At 54.8% G+C, this 21,717-nt stretch overlaps 2 protein-coding genes across 2 annotated transcripts; one reads left to right on the top strand and one right to left on the bottom strand.

The window, feature by feature from the left end:
- Window positions 1-2,018: 2,018 nt before the first annotated feature.
- On the bottom strand, window positions 2,019-5,554 carry Rita1 (RBPJ interacting and tubulin associated 1). Its single transcript, XM_059249264.1, has 3 exons — window positions 5,267-5,554; window positions 4,339-4,706; window positions 2,019-2,835 (listed from the first exon to the last, which is right to left on the bottom strand). The coding sequence occupies exons 2-3, from the start codon at window positions 4,605-4,607 to the stop codon at window positions 2,328-2,330; spliced, it is 777 nt and encodes a 258-aa protein (XP_059105247.1). The 5' UTR covers window positions 4,608-4,706; window positions 5,267-5,554; the 3' UTR covers window positions 2,019-2,327.
- Window positions 5,555-6,070: 516 nt separating this feature from the next.
- Ddx54 (DEAD-box helicase 54) lies at window positions 6,071-21,270 on the top strand. Its single transcript, XM_059249416.1, has 20 exons — window positions 6,071-6,278; window positions 9,868-9,997; window positions 11,101-11,171; window positions 11,594-11,782; window positions 11,868-11,917; window positions 12,592-12,633; window positions 12,759-12,854; window positions 13,241-13,362; window positions 13,449-13,510; window positions 13,604-13,735; window positions 14,658-14,868; window positions 16,229-16,363; window positions 16,686-16,916; window positions 17,001-17,074; window positions 17,661-17,858; window positions 18,945-19,087; window positions 19,167-19,280; window positions 19,664-19,768; window positions 20,043-20,158; window positions 20,721-21,270. Exons 1-20 carry the CDS (start codon window positions 6,108-6,110, stop codon window positions 20,951-20,953), a joined length of 2,625 nt encoding a protein of 874 aa, XP_059105399.1. The 5' UTR covers window positions 6,071-6,107; the 3' UTR covers window positions 20,954-21,270.
- The last annotated feature ends 447 nt before the right edge of the window (window positions 21,271-21,717 follow it).

Below are 21,717 nucleotides of genomic sequence, written 5' to 3' on the forward strand. Positions count from 1 at the left end.
AGCAGCCACCCTGCAACTTTATTTATTTTTTTGTTTTTTGAGACAGGGTTTCTCTGCGTAGCTTTGCGCCTTTCCTGGAACTCACTTTGTAGACCAGGCTGGCCTTGAACTCACAGAGATCCACCTGGCTCTGCCTCCCGAGTGCTGGGATTAAAGGTGTGCGCCACCACCGCCCAGTACAACTTTATTTTGAGACACAGTATTCCTATGTAGCCCAGGCTGGCCTAGAATTTATGGTGATCCTCCTGCCTCTGATTTCTAAATGCTGAAATTACAGGCATAGGCCATCTCTTCTGGCTGACTCTTCCAGTTTATAAAACAAAGGATAGCCAAGGGGGTGGGGAGTGCACACCTTGCCTTTAATTCCACCACTCGGGAGGCTGAGACAGAAGGATCCCTGAGTTCGAGGCTAGCCTGGTCTACAAAGTGAGTTCCAGAATAGCCAGAGATACCTGGGGAAACCCTGTCTCACAAAAACCAGAACAACAATAACAAAAAGGTTATTTATGTGGGTGTGCCCATGGAGTCCAGAGCTGGGTGCATAATTCATTGGAACTAGAGTTACAGATTGGTGTGGGCCACTTGAAGAGGGTGCAGAGATCTGAACTCAGGGCCTCTGACAGAGCAGTTAAGTTCTCTTAACCCATGAGCCACCCCTTCAGTCCCCACTTTTTTTTTTCTTTGTTTTTTTGAGACAGGGTTTCTCTGTGTATTCCTGGCTGTCCTAGAACTCGCAATGTAGACCAGACTGGTCTCAAACTCACAGAGATCTGCCTGCCTCTGCCTCCCGAGTGCTGGGATTAAAGGTGTGCACGACCACAACCTGGCCACTTTTTTCCTTAAAAGCTGTGTGTGTGTGTGTGTATGTCCATCACATGCATGCCTGATGCCAGCAGAGGTCAGAGAGCGTTGGATCCCTTGGAACTGGAATTGTTGGTGGTTATGAGACCTGATGTGGGTGCTGGGAACCAAACCCAGGTCCTCTGGAAGAACAGTAAGCACTCTTAACTTCTGGATCATCTCTCCAGTGCCCCCTCCTCCACCTTTTGTGGTTCCCATAAGGCTGTTCCTGTTCCATCACCCCCAACTGCTTTGACACCACAGCCTGGTATTAGCCAGATTCCAGGCCTGGTATCAGCTACCTGGTGACATCGCCCTGGGCTCCAGGTGACCTTTAGTGCAGACGGGAGAAGAATGTGTGCTTCTATTTCTAGCCTGTGTCTATCAACACGAAGGGAAGGAACATGAAAAACAGGAGATAGACTAACCCATCCTTTGTGAAAGTTCTAGAAGCGTAAACATCCTACATGGCTAAAGTGCAGTGTGTCTGTGCCCAGACACGCCTGTCTGACCTCTGCAAGTGATTACACATGTCCCTGGGTCTGGCTACACGGAGACAATGGTGAGATGCCCACTGGGCTCCCTGAAATGCTCAGGGAGAGACAGGGACAAGGAGAGGTTCAAGACCCCATTGCCATCATCCAGGGAAGGATGCAGGACCCACAGTGAAGCTCTGAGGTCCAGGGCTCCACACCACTGTAGTGCAGGGGAGTGCAGCGTACCCAGCAGCCCAGGCCTCGGGCTCTGCAGATGCCTTCCCCGACTGCCTTTTCCACCTGGGTCATCACCAAGTCCTGTTCTGTGTTGTTAAGGTTAGGGGTTGCTGGGATTGATCCCAGGGCCCCATTCATGTATGTTAGGCAAACACTCTACTGCCAAGCTACATCCTGCCCCCCTAACAAGACAATTGCTAGCAAAGGACTCTCCCTGTGTCCTGAGCTGGCAAGAACCATCCACCTACCCATGCATGGCGTCACAGGACAGAGACAGGACCAGGTTAGATTATTTGAGGTCTATGTCCTCAGACCTCAGCAGCCCATCATTTCTGCCATACCCTGAAATCACTCCTTGTTCTGTTTAACTCAATTGTTTCAATCGACTGAGGCCTTTACTTAAGGGGGAAAAAAGTAACACACCACTGGGCTTTAATGAGCTAAATACATTTAATATGTGGAATAAATACATGAATATTAAAATAATGTCTCCCCATGTTCCACCCTTGGGGTCCAGACACAGCCCAGGAAGTTCCCTTAAGGCCCCCAGACCCCTGTAGAAACTGAATCCTGAGCAGGAAGCTGGGTGGGGTTTGGCACCAATGCAGAAAGAGGCTGAGCTTGTGAGGACAAAGGAAACTATGGACCATCCTCACCATGGAGCCCCATGGAGGCTTTTCCAGTGCTTGGGCGCCCTGGAGACACTGGTCCCCAGAGGATCCCACCTGAGCTGAGTCCTTGCTGTGAGCCAAAGGCTTACCTGGTGAGAGAGCCTCATTTCCAAGGAGGCTTTGGCTTGGGGGAGCCGGCCCCTCGTTGAGGGGCAGCTGGCCCTGAAACACTGCCTGACCGTGCCTTGGGAGTGACCAGGGGACTCTGGACGGTCATCCCTGATGTGGAAGGCCGGGGACTCCAAGGTCCATTGGTCTGGGGGACACTGGGAGCTGGATGACCCATGCTGGGGACACTTAGGTGGGTGAGTGAATGGGAACGTCTCCGCCCCAGAGAGCGGGGAGCATCCAACGCCTCCTGGGATGTCTTTTGGGAGCCTGTCGCCACGCTGGACGCCATCCTGGAGGGTCCATCTGGGTGAATGGCTCGAAGTGGGGTCTCCCTGGGGCGAGGTGAGTGGCCGCCCCTAGGGGTGGCTGGTGGTGTCCAGAAAAGGGTCCGGAGCTTGGCAGCATCCCCTATGGCTGTCCGAGACCCCTCCTTGTTGGTGCCCTGTGGCCGGGAACCGAACAGTGACTCATCACAGTAGGATGGGGTGTGGCCAATCAACCTAGGAAAGGGAAGGGTACAGTGACCTGGGGTGACACACTGAAGCCGTCTCCAACCTCACTGCCCACCAGCTACTGGAAGCAGTTGGACCCTGTCTGGCACCCTCAGGGGGCCCTGACTTAGTCTTCAATAGGCTCATAGGTATTAGCCCAAAGGAGCTTGGGGCCTGGCTCCCTCTTCTCCTGGAGACAGACATGTTGGAGAGGGGAACAGTCCTAAGAGGGACCCTCCCCTGGAGCACCTCATATGAGCCCCACCATCAAGAGTCCTAACTACAGCCATTCCTTGGTATATGGGGGACCACTCCAGAAGCCCTTGTAAATATCTGTCCATGTTCAAGTCTTGGGCACCAAATGACAGACACCCTCCTGAATCTACTCAGCTCCAGATGAATGGAGTAATTAAGCCCGTTAAGTGCCACGCAAACGGTTGTCACACTGCTGTTTAGGAACAACAAAAAACTCTATAGGAGCTTGGGCCAGCAAGATGGTTCAGTGGGTATGGGTGCCTGTGGCCAAGACTGACAACCCGAGTTCGATCCTCAGGACCCACATGGTAAAAGGAAAGAACTGACTCCCCTAAGTTGTCCTTTGACCTCTACCAGTACACACCCCTCCCATACAAAATTAACCAAATACAAATGTACTTTTCAAAAAAGTCTATATGAGCTCAGCAGAGGTGCAAATTTTTTTTTTGGCCTCAAGTTTTGTTTTTTTTTATTTTAACCAAGAATTGCCTTTAAAAATATTTTAAATGTATTATTACTATGTGTGTATGATGTGGATACGTGGGCCTGTGGAGGTCAGAGGACAAATCCATGGAGTCATTCTGTCCTACCTTTATGAAGGTTCTGGCAATCACAGGTCACCAGTCTTTCGAGACAGGAACCTTTACCCACTGAGGCATCTCTCCAGCCAACACTACCATTTATCAAGACCTTCCTAAGCATTCGGGTGCTGTGCCACGGTATCCCCACGTCTCATTTAAAGGGAACATTCATTCTATTATCTGAGTAAACTGCGGCTCAGAGACGTCAAGGTGCTTGCCCACAGCCACACAGCAGGTGAACAGCAGGCTGTCCCAGGTAGCCTGACGGCTACCATGATGGTCAGTTTCAACTGTCAACTTGGCAGGACCTGGGATCACCTGGGAGGAGAGCGGCAGAGAGGGGCGTCTAAGTCAGGTTGGCCCTTGGGCGTGTCTACGGCGGACCTTCCTCTTAGTACCAGTGGTTTATGTGCACGGAAGTCCATGCACCACGTGTGTGCCTGGAGTGTCAGAAGAAGGGGTCGGACGCTCTGGGACTGAAGGGAAGGAAGACGGTGTGTAGAGGAGCAAGCATGTCACGTGACCTGTGGTCTCCAGACCCCACTTCTTAGAACAGCGTGCAACCCAAACTACCGGCCAGACTAAACCCATTCTGGCCTAAGTTTTTCTGCCGAGTGTATAATAATAATAAGAGAGAGACCAAGTCAGCCACCTTAATGTACCCCCACCCTGTTACCTGTATTTGTTTTTCTTCCGTGGTGTGAGGTTTGGGGTGCTGCCCCTGGAGGGGGTAGACTCACTGTCTCTCTTGACCAGAGAGACCTTGGGTGTTCCTGGGCCCACTCCTCTGGATCTGTTACAGTTCTGCACCCAGGGTGGGTCAAAGTCTGGTGGAGCGGGCCGGGTTCCGGTAGGGCTGCCAAACAGGGTCTCATCCACATAGGACGCCCTGGCCTTGACCCTGTAGCCGCTGGGGCTGCGGTGCTGAAGGTGGAGCGCCTGCATTTCCACCGCGGGCCAGTTCCACCAGGATCTTCACTTCGGTCGGTGGTCAAGGGTGGCAGTGGGTGTGCTCTGTCTGCCAGACTCAGCCTGCAAGGCTCCCTGTGGAAAGGGTCAGAGTGAGCTATAGCAGGGCCAGGTAATAGTGGCAACCTGGAGTCTCAAGTCCAAGGGCAAACGGCCTATTCCTGGTGAGGGAAAGGTCTTTTTCAAAGAGGGATTACCATTCAGGTAGCGTCTTGGAAATGAATCACTTTCTTGCCCCACCCCCACCCGGGGTTTCTTGTAGCTCAAGCCGGCCTGGAACTCACTATACTCTATAGCCAAGAATAACCTTTAACTCTGATTCCTGCTTCTACTCCCCACGAGGAACTAACTGCACGAATGCCTGGCGTCTGAGGCTCATGGGTTCGAACCCCGTGGTCTGTGCAAAACGCAGGCTAAGCAGGCACTCCGGTATTTTTAGTTGTCAAGACAGGGAAGAATGCCGTCAGCAAATATTTAATGAATAAATAGGTACACACTTTCAGCCTACAGTGTATGCTCAACAAATATTTACAGTACGACTACGGGCGTACAGGGGGATGGCACCAACCAGAAAGACAAACTATGGTGGAAGCGGGGGAAAGGGGCTCCCAAGCCACTGTCGCTCCCACGCCTACCTTCCGCAAAGCACTTTGCAAACGTCGTGCGTTCTAGTCTTCGCCCATAGCCCCGTTCTCTCTCAAAGATTACATCCATTTTTTTCCGACCACAACTCAAGATTCCAAACAGCGGAGTACCAAGCACCAGTCAGCCTACGAAGCTGAAAGCGCAGGCATCACGGGGACTCCTTGCCCGGCGATTTTCCTACTGGGGCCTCTGGCCAGCAAGCTCCGGCTCCGCCACAAATCCCCGCAGCGGTGCCACAGCGACACGCGCCCACGCTCGCCTCGCGCTGGGCAACAGGAGTGCTGGCCCGCCCCTAGGCCCCGCCCCCGTGCGGATGGTACGTTCTGCAGGCCACACCCCCCGTTTCGTTGGTACATTCTATAGGCCCCCCCGTCTCTCAGGGTCCGGCCCTGCCTAGTTGGTACATTCCTCAAGTCCTTCCACCCGCTCAGTTGGTACGTCCCTCAGACTCGGTTCCCAGTACAGTTGGTACATCCCTCAGAGCTTGATATTTGCACAATCGTTGCGCCCCTTTAGCCTCTATCGTTGGTATATTCATCAGCTCTCACCCCCACTAGTTGGTATGTCCCTCAGGCCCCGCCTCCTCCCAGTAGCATATTCCCGCAGGCCCCGCCCCATTGGTGAAGCCACGTTGACGCTGTGTCCTCCGCGCAGCGGGTTGGTCCCTCAGGCCCCGCCCTTCGCTCTGCTGGTTGGTCCCTCAGGCCGCGCCCTCAGGGGGGTGGAGCCTGGATCCCGCCGCTACTCGTGCGTCCCCCCCAGGCTCCTCCCCCGCGCAGTCTGTGCGTCCTGGAGGCCCCGCCCTCTTCCGGGTCCGAGTGTCCGGCTCGCATGGCTGCCGGCAGACGCGTGGGTCCCGGCCCGCGGTCGCGTGCCGCCATGGCGCCGTGGAAGAAGAAGGGGCTGCGGAAGCGCCGGAGCGGGACTTCCCAGGCCCGCGACAGTGACTCGGAGGATGGCGAGTTCGAGATCCAGGCTGAGGATGACACTCGGGCGCGGAAGGTAGGAACGTGGAGTCCCTTGGTCAGGCCCTCGGCCTGCGCCCTTCCGCTTGTCTGTCTCCCTGATTGTGAGCCCTCATTGGGTACCTTCGCTCAGGGGGCGGGGTTCAATTACCTTTCGGCCAATGGAAAGTGCAAGTGCGAAGGTCCGCCTGAGTTTGGGGCGGTCTTAAGGAGATAAAATAAAAGAGAGGCCGGACTAGACCTCCGAAAAGCTGGTTATAAACTAGTACTTACGGATGTTTGTCGTGGTTTCTGCCTTGCACGCCTAATCAGCACTGTCAGAGAAGGATAGCAGGATTGGAACTGAGGATGGTCTGGTTCCATAGGTGTGCACGTGGGGAGACAGGCGTGAGCGCCAAGGAGGCAAAACAGCCTAAGGGTCGTGACGCCCACCGTCCTGTGCACAGCGGGTGTATTCCTCCATTTCTCCTCCCCAGCTGAGTCAGTGCGCTGCTCAGTAGATGTGCAGAAACTGCTAAAGGCAATGAGAAGGCAGGTAGTCATTGCCAAAAAAGAGAAGGCTGCCCACGTGTTTCGGGACCAAGGGCTTTGCTGAGGCTAAACCTCACTGGCTGTGGGACACAAGAAGTTGCTCAACTTTTTTTTACAAATTAAAACCCAGCCTGCAGGCTCCGGATGTAGCTCAGTTGGTAGAACGCTTGCCTAGCGTGGACAAAGCGGGACTGGGTTTGAGCCCCATCACCACATAAAAGCAGGTGTTGTGGCACACACCTGTCATCCTAGCACCTGGGGTAGGAGTGGTGAGGGCAAGAGGACCAGGAGTTCAAGGCCACCCCTTGGCTATATAGCTGGTAAGAGCTATACCACCAATCCTGAATATTGTGCTTTACAAGGAACGTAAAAGGTCCTATATCCTGGGATACAAGCGTACTTGTTAAAGGTTTAGCATACCCTTGGTGTGAATAGGGCTGGGAGAGCAGTCAGTCCTCACTATACCATTGAGCTGGTTCAACACACACACACACACACACACACACACACACACACACACACACACACTGAAATGAAACCAAAATACTGCATGGGAAGCAGTCTGTCAACTTAGAATCAGTGGGGAAAATCTTTCATTCCCCCCCTCCCCGATCCTTTGTTTTGGTTGGGATAGAGACCAAATCCAGAGCCTTGTATGTGCTAGCCCTCCCTGTACAGGCTCTGCCAGCTCTATCCCCAGGGTCTCTTTCACGTAATCTTGGCACAGGTGTCTTCAAACGAAGGGAGTGGGAATCCCCAAGCAGAATACCTAAACTATTAACAAAAATTCCAATGAGCAAAGCTTAACAATTGTCAAGAAAATTATTTGCCTTATGTTAAGTTTTTGTATTTATTTATTCATTTGTTGTGGTTTTTTTTTTTTTTTTTTTTGGTTTTTTTTTTTTTTTTTTTTTTTTTTTTTTTTGGTTTTTCGAGACAGGGTTTCTCTGTGTAGCTTTGTGCCTTTCCTGGAACTCACTTGGTAGCCCAGGCTAGCCTCGAACTCACAGAGATCCGCCTGGCTCTGCCTCCCGAGTGCTGGGATTAAAGGCGTGCGCCACCACCGCCCGGCTATGTTTTGTTTTGAAAGAAGGTCTCTCTGTGCAGCCCAGGCTGGCCTTGAATTCACAGAGATTCTCCTGCCTCCACCTCCCACGTGCTGGGATTAAAGGTGTGCACCGCCACCACCCATCATATTAAAGTGTTAGATGGAGTCTTGTGCAGCCCTGGGTCGCCTTGGATTCACTGTGGAACAAAGGATGATTTTGCTCTCCTGATCCTCTGGTTTCCTGAGTGCTGGGATGACAAGTGTGTTTTTACATTCTTTCTAAGGCCTGTAATAAGTTATACATATAGTGACCTCTCTCAGAAGTTTTAGAATTTAAAAGTTACTTGATGAATTTCACCAAAAGAAATCCAGTGAAGGAATTGGTTATGGCGCCACACAGCTGTCATCCTAGCACTCAGAAGGTGGAGGCAGGAGGATTTAGGGTTTAAAAAGCCAGCCTGGGCACAGGAGACCCTGTCTAGAAAAAAACAAAACAAAACAGAAAGTTATACAAAGATACATAAAATATGTTGTGTATAAACCCGAAAATAGGTTGAGAGGCCAGAGAGGTGGTCCAGAAGACAGAAATGCTTGCCTGGTAAGCCCAACAAACTGAATTTGATTGTTGGAACTAGGCTGGATGTAGGAGCTAAAGAGATGATTCTTGGTTAAGAACACTGGCTGCTCTTTCAGCAGATTGGGGTTTTGTTCTCTCATTTCTAAGGGATCCAACACCCTCTTCTGGTCTCCTTGAGTACTGCATGCACATAGTGCACATAATCTATGCAGGCAAAGCACCAATACATTTATAAAGCTGGACATGGTGGCATGCATGTAGTCCCAACAAGTGAGTCAGAAGGTGGAGACAGGAGAACCACACAGACCAGCTACCCAGGAGTGCACCACCAGCAGAAACGAGAGAGCAGACTCCTGAAACTTGGCAGTGGGCGCCACCACCCAGGCCTTCACGCCCATGACATGTATCACACACACACATGCGCTAATGATGCACTTTAAAAGAACATAGGAAGAGAGCTTACCATGGCACTTTGTCCCGTGAGAACTCTGTTGAAGGAAATGGCTTACGTCTGTGTTGTTCAGTGTAGTAGACAGCAAATGTGGCATCGTAAATACTTGAGTTTGGTTCATACCACCAAATCCCTGGTATTTAGTTACAGAATCTTGAGTTCATCACATATTTATAGCTATATGACGGTAGGCTTAGAATTCTCTTCTGAGACAGACGACATAATGAAATAAGATTCAAGATGAAAATGAGAGAGGAATCAAAATAGGCCAAGCCTAATGGTACAGGCCTGTGATCCCAGCTGCTTAGGAGGCTGAGGCAAGAGGATCACAAGTTCAAGGTCAGCCTGGGCTACATAGGGAATTCAAGGCTAGACTGGGCAACTTAGTGCGACCTTGTCTCAAAAGTAAAGAGTAAGAAGAGGGCTGGGGGGTAGTTCAGTGGCAGAGGGTTCCGTCCTCGGCATCACCAGAACAACAGAAACATTTGGTCGGGGAGGGAGAGAGTCTTAACCTATGCTATAAAGTGAGATAAAAAGTTTTATAAGGAATGGAAAAAAGAGATAAGTTGTTATTTAAAAAAAAAAATAATCAGAAATTGGAAATGAGGTCCAAGCATAGTGGTGTATGCCTTTGATACTAGTACTTGGGAGGCAGAGACAGGTGGGTGTCTGTGAGTTTGAGGCCTACAGAGTGAGTTCCAGGATAGCCAGATGCCGTGGCCACTTCTCAGGCACACCCAGGCTGCTACACACACACACACACACACACACACACACACACACACACACCGTTGACTTCAGTTTCTAGAAGGGCGCCCTCAGGTTCAGGGAGGTGGCTGTACTGCTGGTAAGGGACGGAGTCTGGCCAGCGAGCCCCGTAGATTTTCTGCAGAACTGATCTGCACCTCTGCCCCAGCCTGGGCCAAGGAGAGCTTGTTGAAGAGTTGGTGAGCTTCCAGGCCTCACACCCTTGTCAGCCAGAGCTGGAGTGATGCCAACTCTCCCTTCCTCCCTCACAGCTGGGCCCTGGCCGAGCCTTGCCCTCCTTTCCTACCTCAGAGTGCGTATCAGACGTGGAGCCGGACACCCGGGAGATGGTGCGAGCCCAGAACAAGAAAAAGAAGAAGTCTGGAGGCTTCCAGTCCATGGGTGGGTAAAGAGGCCGGGGAGCTGGGGCCCTGGGGAGTAGTCTGGGGGTGGGGGTGGGGTCATTGTACCCTCTGTGCTTAGGTACTGACGGCTACCTGTGTGGTGGGCGTAAGTGGATTGAGGTAGTCGAAACAGTCTTCCACAGCAGGCCTGGAAATGGGGGCCACCCCTAGAGGCACAGGAGGTGGTAGAGGGTTCAGTGTCAGACAGGAGGACAGCTTTGAAGAGATGGGCACGGGATGATGGAGTGGTGTCAGGACACCTGTGTGGGGATTACAGCTTAAGTGCTCTGCCCTTGACAGAGCAGTAGCTGCCAGGGCAAGGATTGAGACACCCACTGAGTGGCTTTTAATAGCAATTAGAAAGGAGCTGGGCATGGTGGCCTATGCCATGGCTACATAGTAAGACCCCGTCTCACAACAAAACAGAAATATCTGCAGCCTGTGGGACAGACAGAAGGTTATCTACAATATGCAAAGAGTTCTTACAAATCAATAAGTAAAGGACAGAAGCCCTGAGAGAATGGGATGCAGAAATTGAACAGTTGATTCATAAAAGTGACCTAGGTGGCTGTTTAGATTTAAAGCGAGGTGCTGGCTCTCGTTGATGATCAGGGGGATCAAGCAGAGACAGACATGTAGGTGTGGCGAAAATGAAGCATTGACCAGAAAACAGTTGAAGTTGTTTGCTGGTCACTAGGCCTCCTCCTGCTGGCTCCCCGATCCTCAGCCCAGGTCTGTTAAGTACCCAAGGGCCACTCTCCCACCCGTACCGGTCTTGTTTCCCAACATCACTACCACACCTGTCAGAGTGGCACATGCTTGTGATCCCAGCACTCTGAGGCAGAGGCAGAGACCACAGGTTCAAGGACAGTGTGGGATACATAGCTCAGACAGAAAAACAAAAGTTAAAGAATTCCAGCAGAGGTCAAGTGAGGTGTCTCTGCCTGTTTGGTGTCTTACACTCCTTTGACCTTTGATTTTTTGCTTTCTGATTTTCTTTCTATGTGTTGTTGAACATGGTCCTTTGTCCTATAATATCTGATGGCTGCTGTGCCCGCACCCCACCCCCCAGCCCTCTGACCACTCCCATGTCTCTCTCAGGCTTGAGCTATCCTGTGTTCAAAGGGATCATGAAAAAGGGCTACAAGGTGCCAACGCCCATCCAGAGGAAGGTAAGGAGCTGGAGAGCAATGGGTCGGGGCAGCAGTGGGCAGTGGCCATGTGACAGATGTTCCTGGCCCCAGCTGTCATCCTGCTGGCCCTCTTCACTGCGGCTGAGGCTCCACGTAGCTTAGCCATTTCACGGGGGAGAGGGTCGGGCCCAGGAGAGCTGGAGTTTGAATGTGACTCTCTGCCTCTTGTTATGCTGCACCTGCCCGGGCAGGTCACAAGTGCCCGGGGATCACCCAGCACTCGCAGTGATGGGAGACAAGGTGGAGACCCAACTAGGGAGGCAGTCTCCCGGCACAGGGTGCTCATTCCTGGAGATAACACTGATAGGCCTTTGTAAGAATAGATCTAGAGGCATGGGACTCACCCACAGTCAGCCATGCTGAGGCTGGAGCTGACATTACCTCCCACATGTGTCCGACAGACCATCCCCGTGATCTTGGACGGCAAGGACGTGGTGGCCATGGCCCGGACAGGCAGCGGCAAAACAGCCTGCTTCCTCCTCCCGATGTTTGAGCGGCTGAAAGCGCGCAGTGCACAGACAGGGGCCCGGGCCCTCATCCTCTCGCCCACCCGGGAGCTGGCCCTGCAGACCATGAAGTTCACTAAAGAGGTGCGGTAGCAGGGTCTGTTGGGAGGCTGTGAGGAGGCTGAGGTGGCTGGCCCTCACCTTTGATCCCTTCTCCCTCTCTCCACAGCTGGGCAAGTTCACCGGCCTCAAGACAGCCTTGATCCTGGGCGGGGACAAGTAAGGACCCCTCATGCCGTGTCCCAGCTTCCCCGTGTGGGCACACTTCTGCTCCTCGAGGGTTTCCTTGTAGGCCTGTGCTGCTAGTCACCGACAGCAGCTTCTCAGACAGACTGGCCAGGCGACATGTGGTGGAAGCCGGGACAGGGATCGAGGGACCTGTCAGCTCAGTGTTGGGCCAGGGAGTCAAGTGAGACCTTAGTTGTACAGGCTGTGTCTTTCTCTGGGTGCCCCGCTCAGGCTGCAGTCAGTCTGTCCTGCTCCAGCTTCTAGGAAGGGATGTAGTCTGTGATTGTCAGAAAGCCCAGCCTCCCCAGGCTACACAGAGCCAGGATCCCCACTCCTACAGCTGCTCCAGGGGTGCTTGGGGGTGGGGGGAGGCAGGAACAGGCACTTAGCCATCAGGGATTCAGGGTCCAGGTGAAGCCAGTAGTTCCAGGCTAAGCCACTAGGTGGTACCGTGAGTTGGCGGCAGTGTCTGGAGCCACAGAGGGAGCCGGTGTCTTGAGGTTCTGCGTTGAGTTTCGGCCTGTGTCTCACAATAGCCATTTCTCACTTCCATGCCTGGGTGTGTGGTGTGTCCCATGGCGAGGTGTGGAGGCGCTTGGCTGGAATAGGGCAAGGACAGACTCAAAAGCTCTGTCTTCTCAGGCTGACCCTGCTTCTCCCCCTAGAATGGAAGACCAGTTTGCTGCCCTGCACGAGAACCCTGACATGTGAGTTTGTTGATGGGAGGTGATGCTGGTGCCCTGGGGTCCCTTTCCCAGAGTGCCATGGAGGAGACTAAGGGTGGTGGTGGGACCCTGAGCCTGGGGTGACCTGGGTTGTACATCTCTTCTAGAATCATTGCTACCCCTGGGCGGTTGATGCATGTGGCTGTGGAGATGAACTTGAAGCTACAGAGTGTGGAGTACGTGGTTTTTGATGAAGCAGACAGGTGAGGCTGCAGATGGACCCCTGAGCAGATAACTGTCAAGGTTATCCTCAGGGCCCGGGAGGCAGAGAGAGGGGAGGCCACAGGAGAAGGGGACTGCCTGGGGAGACCTGAATGTGTGTTTGAATAGTCCCATCCCTGGGGTACCTGCACTAGTGATTTTAAGTTTACATCTTAGTACTGAAAAGAATGTTATGTCAACCATGCTGGGCTGTACGAATTGGCGAGTGCTTGCCTGGGACGCGGAAGGCTGGGTTCATGCCCATCACTGGAAACACAAGACTAATCCCTGCACATGGCAGGGATTCTGGAGTGAGGGTAGCCAGGGTTCCAAGCTCTATAGAGTGGAAGCCCCTCTCCTGACCCTCCCTGCCCACTACTCTCTGCAGGCTCTTTGAAATGGGGTTCGCTGAGCAGCTCCAGGAGATCATAGGTCGCCTTCCTGGGGGCCACCAGACAGTGCTGTTCTCGGCCACATTGCCCAAACTGCTGGTGGAATTTGCCCGGGCAGGTGAGCAAGTGGGATGTGGTGCTGGAATCGGGGTGGGGCCTGGGATCCGCCCCTCAGTGACCCCTGCCATCTCCACACCCCAACAGGTCTCACAGAGCCTGTGCTCATCCGTCTGGATGTGGACGCCAAGCTCAATGAGCAGCTCAAGGTGAGGCAGTGTCGGGCCTCTTCCCCAGGCTAGTGGCCAGGTGGGCGCCGCCAGCCCATAGCCGGGAGCCCACGTCTGTCCCTCTCCCTGCAGACCTCCTTCCTCCTTGTACGTGAGGACACCAAGGCTGCTGTGCTTCTCTACCTACTGCGTAATGTCGTTCGGCCCCAGGACCAGACGGTGGTATTTGTAGCCACAAAGCACCACGCAGAGTACCTCTCGGAGGTGAGCGGGCTCTGTGGGATGGAGGAACCCCATTGGGTCTCAAACCAGTTTCATCCCGAGTCCGAAGCTGCACTTACAAAGAAGGCCACCAGAGGGCAGCAACAGAGCAGCCATGAGTCTGGGTGGGGCTTTTGTCAAGGGCCATCGCACACACTGACGTCTCAGACACACGGTAAACTGTCAGTGCCAGTTACGTGGGCGCATCTACTGTCAGCATGTCCCAGCTGGTCTCTGTCTGTCTGCCTTTCTGTCCAGATCATCTGCAGCAACTCCCAGTGGACTTGGATTTTTGGGGGTGGATTTCCAGTGTGTGATGTGCCTGGCACCTAGGCACGATACTCACATGTTAGTGGTATGGTGTGCCCTTGACCTTTTCTGTGAATTCACACCTGTGTGACCCTCAGCTCGACGCAAGTGTGGGGAGTCCTAGCCGCGTGGAAGGCTGGGGGAGGGGCTGACCAGCCGCTGTCTCACACCCCAGCAGCCACACCTGGGCACTGCTGGGGACACGGGTGGCTGGGTCTTGCTTACCCGACATGTAAACGGCGCCTTCCTCCCCCGAGCGTCTGAGACCAAAATAGTAACACCGAGAGAGTGGTTGATACCCTGACAGGCTTCCTGTGTTTCAGACTCAGTCCTCAATAGTACATTAACCCACTTCGTTCTGGGAGGCACAGAAAGACTGAATAATTTGCCCGTGGTCACGCAGATCCTTAAGGCAGCCCTCTTTATGTGTTGTACCCTTTGATGCTCCAATGGCCTCGCAGAGCTGGGAGGTGGTGGGAGTTCCATTTATGCTGTGTCAGGCCAGCCAGCAGGGCTGGGGTTCAAACCCACCACGCGGGGTGCCCCAGCTTCGGCCCGGCCTCCAGCGCTCATTCCTGCTAGGCTCCCCTCACCGCCCTGCCTTTGCTCCGAGCAGTTGCTGACGGCCCAGGGTGTAACCTGCGCCCACATCTACAGTGCTCTGGACCAGACGGCCCGCAAGATCAACCTGGCGAAGTTCACACACAACAAATGTTCCACCCTCATCGTGACCGACCTGGCCGCCCGGGGCCTGGACATCCCCCTGCTGGACAACGTCATCAACTATAGTTTCCCCGCCAAGGGCAAGCTCTTCCTGCATCGTGTGGGTGAGGAACCTGGGGGGCGAAGGACGGGCACAGTGCCATGCTGGCAGCTGAGAATTTGGGGAAACTGGGGCCTTAAGCGATGCTTACTGGGTGGATCCCGACAGGTAGCCCCCAGCTCTGGGAGTTTCCTTTCTTTTGGTGTCGGGGACGGACCCTAGGGCGTTTGCTCTGCCGCAGACCTCACTGAGGTGTACGCTACGTTCACAAACGTAGAGCGATTAAGATACGCGTGGGGCAAAAGATGGGCACAGGGTTTCTTGGGTGTGTTCTGTGTGTGACTGAGTGTGGTTGGCTTCATATGCACCGCTGTCAGGCAGAGGAGGGCAGTGGTGTGAGGACAGCTGCTGGGGGTCTGTCACTGCCCTGTCGGGTTCACAGGAGACCCCAGCTGAGTCTCCTACTGTGAGTCCCAGATAGGTCCATGCTGGTGGCCGCCTGCTGTCTCTCCATTGACAGCTGGCTCCCCATCTTGGGGGTTTCCAGAGCCCTCAGGGGAATTCCTCAGGTGCCACATGACAGACCACTCCCACTGAAACCTGCAAATGAGGGGCTGTGGTGTTTGCCTAAGACATGGAAGAAAGCTGGGCATGGTGGCCGATGTCTGTGGTCACAGCACTCAGGATGCAGAAGCAGGAGGATCAGGAGTTCGAGGCCAGCCTGGGCCACGTAGACCTTGTCACAAACAACAAACCCAGCTGAAATGTGACACTTAAAATTTAGTCGACATAATGTTGGGGCCCATGTTGGGTTACTTTCCATCATGCTGCTTTTCAAGTCACGACATAGTATTACAGATGTTGTCATTTGCTGTGACGTCACTCTTGGTGGGTGGCACATCTTCACTAAAGGGCTGGATAGTGAGCACTTTTATTTTGATGCACTATACCATCTCTGTTGTAGCTATTTAATCTACAGCCTCATGAGGAAAGTTCCCATTGGGAACATGTAAATGAGCGGGCATGGCCGTGTGCCAGTAAAACTTTATTGTACAAACAAGTGGTGGGCCAGGTGCTCACCCTTTCTTTCCTCAGCTCGGTAATTCCCACCTGGTAGTCATCAGCCTGGTGACCAGTCCCCTGTCCTGTCACCTTTAGTAAGTTCTGGCCCAAACCTCTTTTTGTGGGGATTTGCAGTCTTGAATATTCCTTGGGGGAAAGTCCCCTCAAAGTGGGAGTGCCAGGGACTTTTAAGTACTGGTCATGAGCGGTGCTTGCCCTGCTTTCGCTCCCTTGGGCTCTGTGCCCGCCCTGGCCGCCCACCCTGTATGGGGGACAGCAGTTCAGGAAAGGCCTTGGCCTAGCTCTAGCCCTCGGGGAGTTGGGGTGCCTCTGCTGAAACTCGACCCTCCCCTCCCCCGCAGGCCGTGTGGCGCGAGCAGGCCGAAGTGGCACAGCCTATTCTTTGGTGGCCCCAGATGAGGTTCCCTACCTGCTTGACCTGCACCTGTTCCTGGGCCGCTCCATCACCCTCGCCCGGCCTCATGAGGAGCCCTCAGGTGAGGGGAGGCTGGACAGGGCTCAGGTCCTCCTGGAGTTCATAAACAGGCTGGGTGCAGTGGTCTGGCTTTGGGAGGTGGCTGCTGGGTCTGACCATAAGAGATCCTGCCCACCATGTCCTGGGAGGATGGCCTTGGGCGCTGGGACTGCTCTTGGGCTCTTGTTGCCAGAGTCGGGGTCTGTCTGTTTTCCTGTGCATCCCAGGGACTGATTGAACATGCCATTCTAAATGTCTCTCTCATCCGTAACTGTTGTCCTGGGGTTCATAGGCCATGAGGGATAGACATAGGCTGACTCCTCAGTGTGCCCTGTGGCTGGCAGGTGCAGTTGGCCAGGACGGCGTGCTGGGTCGGGTGCCACAGAGCGTGGTGGATGATGAGGACGGCGGCCTGCAGACTGCCCTGGAGGCCTCCCTGGAACTTCGGGGCCTGCACCGTGTGGCCGACAACGCTCAGCAGCAGTATGTGCGCTCACGTCCGGCGCCCTCACCCGAGTCCATAAAGAGAGCCAAGGAGCTGGACCTGGCAGGGCTGGGCTTGCACCCACTCTTCAGTGAGATTCTGCAGGGTGGAGTAGGTGAGGGTGGGTTGGCCCTCCACAGCCCTCCCTGGCCTCACACATGTCCTTGCCCTCCAGGCTCCCGATTTGAGGAGGGGGAACTGCAGCGCCTGCAGCTGGTGGACAGCATCAAGCACTATCGCACCCGCACAGTGAGTGGACGGGGTGGACAGGGGTGGCTGGGGTGCCGGCCACCACACAGCGGGGATTTCCTTCTGAGCTCGCAGCTTCCTGACGTGTCACACTGGCTCTGTCGGCCACCATTAGATCCCCCTTGTTCTGGAGCATTCCTGTGAGCCACAGCAGGTCCGGGGATCACCACTCAAAGATAGATTGAATCTCCTTAAGGGAGTGATGTGTTTTCTGCCTTTCAGAGGCTGGAAGAGCTGTTCATCCTCAGCCTTGACCCTCCCTACCTGTTCACTCCGGGGTACCCACGGGTGGGCATGTGCTGTGGGGTTCATGTACAGAGGCAAGGAGAGCCCAGCCAGGTGGCCGGTAGCAAAAACAGCTAGTGGGTGACACAGAGGAATCAGTGGTTTCAAAGCCAGGTGCACTCAGTGTGAGCGAGCTCTGGGTTCTGGCTCTTCCTAGCTGTGTGGCATTGGGCGGTACTGATATCAAGGGTCCCACCTCCCACGGTGAAGACTTGAAGAGTACCCATACAGGTCTCAGCCGGTTTGGGGTGGGGCTGGGGTGGGTGGGTAGTAGGCAATGAACTTGGCATCCCTTTTACAGACCATCTTTGAGATCAATGCCTCGAGCCGGGACCCAAGCAGCCAGATGATGCGTGCCAAGAGGCAGAGGGACCGAAAAGCTATCGCCAGCTTCCGGCAGGGACGGCACGTGAGGCAGGAGGGCCCAGCTGACCCAGTGCCCCAGAAGGAGCCGCCTCAGAAGGAAGAGGAAGACGAGGACATGGCTGACAGTGTGGAGGTGTGGGCTGCAGGGGCAACCGGAGCTGAGGGAGAGACAGCCAGGTCCCAGCAGCCCTTGGGGCAGACAATGGTGCAGCCCCATGTCCCCATCTCTCCTGTCCGAGGAAGTGGGGCACAGCCTCAGCTTATAGTCTGCAGGAGAGGGGTGTGGAGACTAAGGCAGGAGAACAGCCACAGGGTCAAAGCTAGCCTAGGCTACAGAGTGACGCTGTCTCAGGCTAGCCTAGGCTACAGTGGTAACCAAAGGAAGGGGTGTGGAGCTGGCTCAGCAGGTACGAGCCTGTGCTACGTCACATCTGTCAGCGCACGCCTTTAATCTCAGCACTCGGGAGGCGGAGGCAGGCGGATCTCTGTGAGTTCAGGGCCAGCCTGTAAATAGCAGCTCTACATACTGAGACCCTGTCTCAAAAAAACAAAAAAAAGCCTTTACTGCTCTTGCAGGGGATTGGAGTTCAGGTGCCAGCACCCATATTAAGTGGCTCACAATTGTCTGTAACTCCAGTTCCAAGGAATCTAGCACCCTCTTACACACACACACACACACACACACACACACACACACACACACGAAAAAATAATACGAAAATCTGAAAAAAAAAGGAAGACAGACACACAGAGTCCCTTCCCCAGATGTTGTGGCCTGGGCTCTGGCTAAGCAGTACAGCCTGAGGTCCTGGTGGAAGAGAAGCCCCAGCAAGTGGGGCTGGAAGATATTGGAGTATCCCACTCACAAGGCAGTGGCCTCCTCCTACACGTCCACTCCATCTCTCCTGTCTCACTGAGGCACAGAGGGCCTTAGTCTGAAGTCCCAGCCACAACCCCTTGTGTGCATCCTATTGTACAGAAGCACCCAGAGCCGGGTAGGGTCAGGGCTGGTACTGGAGCACGGTATCATTATTGCTAGCATCCATCCTGCGCCTTCTGCCTGTCCTGTTCCCCAAAGCAGGGGCTGTTGTGTGTGCAGATGAAGACCCAGGGTCTTGCAGGAGAGTTTTTCTGGCCGATAAAAAGGGAAGCCCTGGTCCCTTGGTTCTAGTGGGGCTCCCCAAGGCCAGAAGGATGACACTGGGCGCCTGTTTGCCAGGATGTCTTCACAGAGGTTGTGGGCCAGAAACGGACAAAGCCAGGACCCAACCGAGGAGCCAAGAGGCGGAGGGAGGAGGCCCGTCAGCGAGACCAGGAGTTTTACGTCCCCTACCGGCCCAAGGATTTCGACAGTGAGCGGGGGTGAGTGTGAGCTTGTGGTCCAGCGTTAGGTGCATAAAGAGGGTCTGGGCCCCATTAAATCTCCCACTTCAATCTGCAGGCTGAGCGTCAGTGGGTCTGGAGGGGCCTTTGAGCAGCAGGTGGCTGGTGCCGTCCTTGACCTGATGGGGGATGAAGCGCAGAACATGAGCCGAGGTCGGCAGCAGCTCAGGTGGTAAGTGGTCAGGAAGTGCCAGGCAGTCCCTGTGTCCTTGGGCGTGGCCTTCGATGTCCCCATTTGGCTGCCCAGAGCGGGGTGGTGACTCCTTGCCTGCCCCATCTCCCTGGTCCACTGTGCCCAGGAGGACTCTGATGCAGCTTCCCAAACACTGAGGTCTGGGAAGTGGCGTGGGGATCAAACCCCAAGTCCCCAAACCCCACTCTCCTTTTGAGACCTGAGCCCTCCAGGAAAGGTGGCGAGGTGGTCGAGGAACTTTGAGTGTTCCGTGCAGGCAAGCGTGACTGGCTGTCTTTAATCCTCTACTGACTACATGTGAGGGGCAGGTAAGGGAACAGGTTCCCCGCAGTAGACTCCCTCTCCCTCTCCCTCTCCCTCAGGGATCGGAAGAAGAAGCGGTTTGTGGGGCAGTCAGGCCAGGAGGACAAGAAGAAGATCAAGACAGAGAGTGGCCGGTTTATCAGCAGCTCTTACAAGCGTGACCTGTATCCTGAGGGACAGACAGGGCTGCTGAGGGGCCAAGGGATGGTGGGGCGGCTTCCAACTGCTGCTCTTATAGGAGGGCTTCATCTGGGGGCGGGGTGGCTTCCAGCTGCTGCTCCTATAGGAGGGCTTCATCTGGGGGCGGGGCGGCTTCCAGCTGCTGCTCCTATAGGAGGGCTTCATCTGGGGGCGGGGCTGGGCAGCTTCCCTAGCTGCCCTCTAAGGGGCCTGCACCCAGTTGGATGCTACAGGTCACTTCCTTAATGAGATCCTCAGCTACCAGAAGTGGAAGCAGAAGCAGAAAATCGATGACCGGGACTCTGAGGAAGAAGGGCCCTCCAACCAGCGAGGCCCGGGGCCCCGCAGAGGTGGAAGGCGAGGGCGGAGTCAAGGTGGGCAGGGCAGGTGGTGTGGTCTGAATAGAGGTGCAGAGGTGAATATGGTCATGGCTAGGACACGCAGACTACCGTGTACCCCCATGAGCAAAGCCCCGCCCCTGTCCTGTGGTAACTTGCCCTGACCTCTGTGTCACAGCCCACCCAGCAGACCAGGGCCCCTGGCCTCTCCTACTCAAATGGTGGTACCTAGGGTCTAGTAGCAGGGTGGATGGATGATGGTTCCCTGTGTGCGCATGTGCACACCTAGAGAGGTGGAAGCTGGTGCTTGACCGCTTCCTACCTGGAGCACCAGTCTCCACAGGGGTTGGGACGGGATCTCTGGTGGCCACACTGGGCTGTTGGCAGCCACTGTTCAGGAAGTCCCTCTTCAAAGCTGGCAGCAGCGGCAGCTTTGGCCGAAGGAGCAGGTGATACCTAGGGAGTTGACACTGAAAATGTGGCCTGGCTGAGGTTCAGGTCACTTGGTGTTTGGCCTCTCTGATCCAGCCAGTGGGATTGGAGCCTGCTCAAGCTCTGTGGGTCAGAGTCTGAGCTCCCCAAATCTCTGTGCTGACAGGTGCATCTCTGCCCCGAGCGCCCAGTGCCCCCACAGGCCGCATGCGCTCAGAACTCAAGACCAAGGAACAGATCCTGAAGCAGCGGCGTCAAGCCCAGAAGCAGCGCTTCCTACAGCGCGGGGGCCTGAAGCAGCTTTCAGCCCGCAACCGGCGCCGAGCTCAAGAGCTGCGCCAGGGCGCCTTTGGCCGGGGTGCCCCTTCGAGGAAGGGCAAGATGAGGAAGAGGATGTAAGGAGCCAGACTCGGCCCTGGGGCTTCCTGGTAGCCATGGTGTGGACATCAGGGACATGTTCCCATGTGCTGTTGGCAGAGTCTATGAGGAGCAGTGCTGTATGGCCACAGAAAGCAGAGGGTGCTTTTGATGGGACATTGGATTGGGTCTTGAAGGATGTATAAGAGTCTACCAGCAAAGCCATGCAGACCAAGCTCAGCTGCCGCTGCTTCCCTGAATTCAGGGTTCAGAAGTCGGGACCATGTGGATGTGGGCCCTGGCTGTCTCCGACCCAGCTTTGGGTTTTAATGTAATAAACTTTTGTGGAACACCTCTAATAGCCAGGAGTGCGGTTTACTTGGGGTGTTGGAAGGGAGAGTTGCAGGTCTCAGCTGTCACGGTGACAGAGCACGTGGCCATGCCTGTGTCCCACCTGGCCGCTGAGGTGCAGTGGCCTCCACTGTCTACTGAGACGAGAAAAATGAGACTCTGGGCCCGGTTGCTCGAGGCAGCTCGGGGCCACTGCAGGGTGGAGGCAGGCTCTGAGGGTGGCACTGCCCTAACGCATATGGAGGTAAGAACCGGCCTGTGTCATCTTCATGTCCCCCAACCCCCTGGTGGCTCACCCCACCTCTTGCTTGAGATTCCGGGAAGGTCAAGCATCCCCCAGCAGCTGGACCCCAGCGCAGGCCAGACACACACTGGGGACTACCCTTTTGGGCCCCAAAGAGCTGATGCCACCAGCAGTCACCTCCACTTCACTTAGCAAGTGCCCATCTTGGAGT

This window comes from Peromyscus eremicus, chromosome 23 (assembly GCF_949786415.1).
Source record: "Peromyscus eremicus chromosome 23, PerEre_H2_v1, whole genome shotgun sequence".
NCBI classification, from domain to species: Eukaryota; Metazoa; Chordata; class Mammalia; order Rodentia; family Cricetidae; genus Peromyscus; species Peromyscus eremicus.